This window comes from Capricornis sumatraensis, chromosome 9, assembly GCF_032405125.1.
Source record: "Capricornis sumatraensis isolate serow.1 chromosome 9, serow.2, whole genome shotgun sequence".
Lineage (NCBI taxonomy): Eukaryota > Metazoa > Chordata > Mammalia > Artiodactyla > Bovidae > Capricornis > Capricornis sumatraensis.
The window spans coordinates 9,948,097-9,954,740 of NC_091077.1; the positions used below are offsets into that span (position 1 = coordinate 9,948,097).

General features: G+C 46.4%; 1 protein-coding gene across 1 annotated transcript; it reads right to left on the minus strand.

Moving 5' to 3' along the window:
* Window positions 1-1,230: 1,230 nt before the first annotated feature.
* On the minus strand, window positions 1,231-5,549 carry CASP14 (caspase 14). The gene is made up of 6 exons (XM_068979265.1): window positions 5,523-5,549; window positions 3,203-3,352; window positions 2,875-3,100; window positions 2,617-2,733; window positions 2,278-2,381; window positions 1,231-1,335 (listed from the first exon to the last, which is right to left on the minus strand). Exons 1-6 carry the CDS (start codon window positions 5,547-5,549, stop codon window positions 1,231-1,233), a joined length of 729 nt encoding a protein of 242 aa, XP_068835366.1.
* Window positions 5,550-6,644: the final 1,095 nt, after the last annotated feature.

The window sequence follows — 6,644 nt, forward strand, 5'->3', positions numbered from 1 at the left end:
GCCATGGACAGAGGAGCCTTGTGGATGACAGTCCATGGGGTCAGAAAGAGTCAGATCAGACTGAGCGACTAATCACACACTCACTAATGGAAGATTTAGCAGGTAGTGGAAGTGGGGCTAGCCTGGAAGCCAGACCTTGACCCTGCCACTGGCTTACTGTGTGGTATTTGAGGAGAGATTTAGCCTCTCTAGTCCTCTATAATCTTCTCTGAAAAGTAACAGGGTAACACTAGGGGTTTTTCCATAGCTCCAACACGCTATGATTTCGAGTTGGAAGTTGACTAGTGGGAAGTTGGTGTGTGACACAAGGAACTCATCCTAGTGCTCTGTGACCACCTGGATGAGTGGGATGGGGTGGGGTGGGAGAGAGGTTCAAGCGGGAGGGGATATATTATATTCATGGCTGATTCACGTTGTTGTATGGCAGAAACAACACAATGTAGTATAGCAATTATCCTCCAATTAAAAACAAAAAAAAATTTTTTTTTAAAGAGAGTCAAAACTCTGAGAATGGGTAAATGGATGGATTGTCTCAGACACATGTCAGAATTCAGAGCAGTGGATGGGGTGGCATTAGTCAGGAGGAAGGGCTTCAGAAAAGGAGGAAGCAGCTCCATTAACCAGAGAGAACCCATGAGGTGGATGGCGTCAAGGCACCTGCTTGTTGGCCAGAGAAGAGGGGTCTTGGAGAGAGAATAACCCTTGCTTTACTGAATTTCCAGAGGTTGAGAGGAAATCTCTGGGAAATGGGAATGGATGCAATTGCCAGGAGGAGGAGGTTATAACTTCACGTGAAATTCCAGAGCCAGTGAAGTTTTGATTGGGATGGGAGGTGATGAAACGGCATGGTTTAACAGTGGAAAATCTTGCGTTTCATCTGGTTACGTTTGTATGGGTATGATTCATAGCAGAAAGAAGAGGGCTTCACCAGAGCATAGGAATAGAGAGTGGGATAATTGAATGTCTTTTTAGGTGTATTAATAGAGGTGGAGAGTCCAGCCCGAGGGAGGTGATGTTAATGTTATCACCATGCTTTGTGTTCAGTTTTAGCTGGTTTGCCCTAAGAAGGACGGGGATAGATTGAAGGAGGGCCTTCATGAAGGGTGAAGAGCTGGGCACCATTTAGCTTTGGGAAGAGAAGATTTTGGAGAAGTGGTGAGAGCTGTCTTTAAATCTCTGTGGGGGCAGAGAGGGCACCTGAAAGAGGGCCCCACCCCACCCTTTCTACTTCTACTGCAGGTAGAGTCGTTTCCGAAGAGTGCTTTGGATTTCAGGGTTCACTTTCTTTGGTTCCCCTTCTTGAACCATCTCTGCTTCTGCCATCCGCCGGGTCACCTGCAGCAACAGGAATGGTCAGCTTGGGCCTGGGCTTTTGGGGGAGTCAGGTAATGTGCTTATTGGGAGAAAGTTAGGGCAGGTGAGTCTCCATGTCCTAAAGTGGGAGACCTTTACTGTCTCATCCTACACTATAATTGGGCTTTCCTAGTGGCTCGGAAGGTAAAGAATCTGCCTTCAGTGCAGGAGAGCCAGGTTCCATCCCTGTGTCAGGAAGATCCCCTGGAGAAAGAAATGCCCACCCACTCCAGTATTCTTGCCTGGAGAATTCCACAGACAGAGGAGCCTGGGGGGCTACAGTCCATGAGGTCGCAAGGAGTTGGGTACGACTGAGCAACTAACTCTTTCACACCATAATTTCTGTGGAATCATTGGCTGCACATTCTCGTTATATGTTTTTTCTAATCTGCCAAAATAACACATACCCATCAGAACGGCCAAAAATGAGTTAAACCTAAGGGGCTTGTTTACAGAAATTTATCCATATTTCATCTAAATTATCTCACATACTGTAAGCTTTGGAATTCCTCGCTTTAGGGAAAGTCACTCCTGGGAGATGGGTGTTCTAGTTTCTGTGTTGGGACCCAGGTTGGCCTTGCAGCAGGAGGCAAGGGAGGGGGAACATGCAGAAAGGTTTGGAAGAGGCTGAGCCTGCTGTGCTTCCAGGGGGTGCAGTTGGTAAAGAACATGCCTGCCAGTGCTGGAGGCGCAAGGGATGTGGGCTTGATCCTGGGTCAGGAAATCCCCTGGAGGAGGAAATGGCAACCCACTCCAGTATTCTTGCCTGGGAAATCCCATGGATAGAGGAGGCTTGTAGGCTATAGTCTATGGGGTCACAAAGAGTCGGACATGACTGAGTGACTGGGCACGCACATACAGCCCATTCTGCATGCTCCCTGATTAGGCTGGGTGGGGGTTCCAAGGTACCCTCTCCCAACTCACCTCTGTCAGAAGCTCCAGGATGGGTCCTCTCTTATTGGTGAACACATCAACCAGAGTCTGGATGAAGTAGGAGCCCTCCTGGTCATGTCTGTAGGCAATGTACCCTGGGAATTCCAGATAAGTGGGCTCAGGGGAGCTCAGTGGGGGTGGGTGACTGTGTGTGTGTGTGTGTGTGTGTGTGTGTGTGCGTGCGTGCGTGCGTGCATGTGCATGCACCTGCACGCGCATTTGCTACAAAATGCCTTGGACAATGGTGAGTCCTGGAGGGGAGTCTCAAGGGTCAGGAGTGGCAGGTGAGGTGGAGAAGCAGGCCGCACTGGGTCAGCTGGAAGCTCATACCTTCTATGGTGGAGAAGACGTGGAGGGTGTCTGTGTACGTTGGGATGGTTTCAGGACTTTCTTCTGTGATCATTGCAAGATGCCCTCCAGTGACTGGTTCACCAGGGTCCCTTTGTTCTGAAACATCAAGAAGGAAAAGGCAAAATCAGAAAGAAGGAGAAGAAAAAAGAAGGTCATAAGACAGATGGGAAACCCAAGGCTTGGCGGGGTTTTGGATCTGGGAGGGAGGGGCTCTGTGTCCTTGGCTGTTGGCCCCACCTCCTCGACAAGCCTGCACGATGTACACCTTAGGCTTGGCTCTCAGGGCCCGGCAGTTCTTGTTGTTCAGAGCCTGGAAGAGGTCCTCCAGCTCGACCATCCTCTCATCCTCCCCTTTGAGGCGCCCTTCTAATCCGTGTGCCATGAGAACCACGAAGGCACAGCTGACAAAGTCTTCTCGGGCGTCGATGGCCTGTTGGAATTTTTCCAACTCTTCCTGGAATTGCTGGAGTGAGAGGAATGGCCGGACTCAGGGGTGACCCTGGAATCCACCTTCTCCTTCAGCCCCCACCCCTCCCCTGCTGGGCTGGAGCTGGCAGCACAATACCTGGGCAGTAGGGTCTCTCTTCATGGTGCTCTCAAACCCCAGATGCTGGAACATGCGCTCCAGGGCATCCAGATCTGCCTCGGAACCTTCTCGGGCTTTGGTGACACACAGTGTCAGGGCCAGGCGGGCACCTGACATGTCGTATGTCTCCTGGGCCAAGAGACGACAGAAGTTATCAAAGGGGAGGAGAAAGCAGATGTGGTCCAAAGGTGCCTGGGGGTAGGGTTGCTGAGTAGAATACAGGATGCCAAGGTATACTCAAGATTCAAATGAAAAAAAAAAAAAAACCCAAGTTTTAAAGAATAAAGGGCTTCCCAAGTTTTAAAGAATAAAGCCCTTTAAAGAATAAAGGGCTCAGATGGTGAATCTGCCTGCAATGTGGGAGACCCAGGTTTGATCTCAGGGTTGGGAAGATGCCCTGGAGAAGGGAATGGCGGCCTACTTCAGTATTCTTGCTTGGAGAATCCCATGGACAGAGGAGCCTGGTAGGCTACAGTCCATGGGGTTGCAAAGAGTTGGACATGACTGAGTGACTAACGCTTTGAAGAATAAGTATGTCCTCAATATTGCATGGAGTATATTTACACTGAAAGGTTATTTGTTGTTGATGTGAAATTAAAATTTGACTGGACATCCTTTATTTTTATTTGCCAAATCTGGCAATCCAACCTGGAGTCCAGTATGAACTTGAGTAAATCACTGCTCCTATTTTTTTAAATTAAAAAATATAAATTTATTTATTTTAATTGGAGGTTAATTACTTTACAATGTTGTATTGGTTTTGCCATACAGCATCATGAATCCACCACAGGTATACACGTGTTCCCCATCCTGAACCCCCCTCCCTCCTCCCTCCCCATATCATCCCTCTGGGTTGTCTCAGTGCACCAGCCCCAAGCATCCAGTATCATGCATTGAACCTGGACTGGCTATTCATTTCATATATGATACAGTTGGGCATACACACTGAGGAAACCAGAACTGAAAGAGGCATGTGTACCCCAATGTTCATTGCAGCACTGTTTATAATAGCCAGGACATGGAAGCAACTTAGATGTCCATCAGCAGATGAATGGATAAGAAAGCTGTGGTACATATACACAATGGAGTATTACTCAGCCATTAAAAAGAATACATTTGAATCAGTTCTAATGAGGTGGATGAAACTGGAGCCTATTATACAGAGTAAAATAAGCCAGAAAGAAAAACACCAATATAAGATACTAATGCATATATATGGAATTTAGAAAGATGGTAATGATAACCCTGTATGCAAGACAGCAAAAGAGACACAGATGTATAGAACAGTCTTTTGGACTCTGTGGGAGAGGGCAAGGGTGGGATGATTTGGGAGAATGGTATTGAAACACTGCTCCTATTTGAATCTCAGTTTCCAAATATAGGGGCTTCCCTGGTGGTTCATATGTAAAGAATCTGCCTGCAATATGGGAGACTTGGGTTCAATCCCTGGGTTGGGAAAATCCCCTGGAGAAGGGAATGGTAACCCACTCCAGTATTCTTGCCTGGAGAATTCAATGGACAGAGGAACCTGGTAAGCTACAGCCTGTGGGGTTGAAAAGAGTCGGGCATGACTGAGTGATTGACACACTTCCAAATAGAGACAATGACTATGAGTAAGGCGGGCGAATTTTGAGGGTCTCCTCCAGTTGTCACATTTGATAGCTTTGTCTCTCTCTCCATCATTCCCAAGAGTATTCTGAGCATTACCTTCTCACTTGCAGAGGTCTCAGACTTTATGAAGCTAATTCCGAGATTCTATCTCATCCTATCAGAGGAAGAATATTGGGGCCAAAATTTCTTTTCTTTAGAAAATAGGCAGTGTGAGACTTCCCTGGTGGTTCAGTGGTTAAGAATCTGGCTTCCAATGCAGGAGACACGGGTTCGATTCCTGGTCCAGGAACTAAGATTCCACATGCCACAGGGCAATAAACCTGTGTGCCACATCTGGAGAGAAGCCCTCCAGCTGCAGTGAGGATCCTTTGTGCTCCCATTAAGACCCAGTTCATCCCAAAATATGTAAATAGTTATAAAAAAAAAGAGAAGCAGGATACTGAGTACCATAATTATAAGAATTTTATCATCGAGACAAAGGTAGCCAGGGTGCCCCCTTCTTTTCCCAGTTGCCATAACTTCAGTTCCATTGCTGAGTCTTTTTCTCCAATTGAATGACCACAAAGCACCTGAGTTCTGAATCCATGTCATGAGTTTTCACCCCCTCTAGTGTCTCAAACATTAAGTTCCTCTCTTCCCCTCTCCCCGGATGCTCCCACCTCTCTCCCCTAGCCTGCACCCAGCCTACCTCTTCCAAAGGCTGAGGACTGCTCATCTCTTTTGATTCTGAGTCCAAATCTCACCACCCTTGTCTGATCCTAAGGGAAAAGGGACAAGAGAAGATAGGTTAAAGGTCTCCAAAGGAAGACAGAGGGGCTCAGGGGACAGACTAGGCTGTCTATTTGTGTTTTTGAGATTGAACAGGATCCCAGTGGTGGGGACTTGGTTCAGGCTGAGACTTGGGGCAAGAGGTGACAGTCCATGAAGTGTGTCCTGTCTAGTGTGATACTCTGGTGATTCTCATTCACTGCTTCCCAGGTGGCTCAACGGTAAATAACCTGCCTGCCATTGCAGCAGATGTAAGAGACACAGGTTTGATCCCTGAGTAGGGAAGATCTCCTGGAGAAGGAAATGACAACCCACTCCAGTATTCTTGCCTGGGAAATCCCATGGACAGAGGAGCCTGGTGGGCTACAATCCATGGGCTTGCAGAGTTGGAATAACTGAGCAACTGAACAATAACGACAATGTTCATTACAGCATTGTTTACAAATGCCAAGATATGGAAACAACCTACATGCTCATGGTAGATGAATGGATGAAGAAGATACTTATATAAGTGATGGAATATTGTTCGGCCATAAAAAGAATGAAATCTCGTCATTTGCGACCGCATGGATGACCTACAGGGCATTATGCTAAGTGAATAAAATCAGACAGAGGAGGACAAATGCTGTATGATTTCACTTATATGTGGAATCAAAAAGGAAAAAAAAAAAACCCCAAAGCAAATGAAGAAACATAACAAAACATAAGCAGAGCTATAGATACAGAAAATAAACAGGTGTGTTTCCAAAGGGGAGGAGGATGGGGGTGATGAGAGGAATAGGTAAAGAAGATTAAGAGGTACAAATTCCTAGTTACCAAGTAAATGAGTCATGGGTAAGAAATGTACAGTGTGGGGAAAATAGTCAATAACTATTGATAGCGTTGTATGGTAACACATTGTAATTAGACATTGTGGCAATCAGTTTGAGATGTAGAGAAATATCAAACCACTGTGCTGTGTAACAGAAACTAACAGTGTGTTAGGTCAATTATTCTCAGAAACAAATTAATAAAAAAGAGATTAGATTTGTGGTTATCAGAG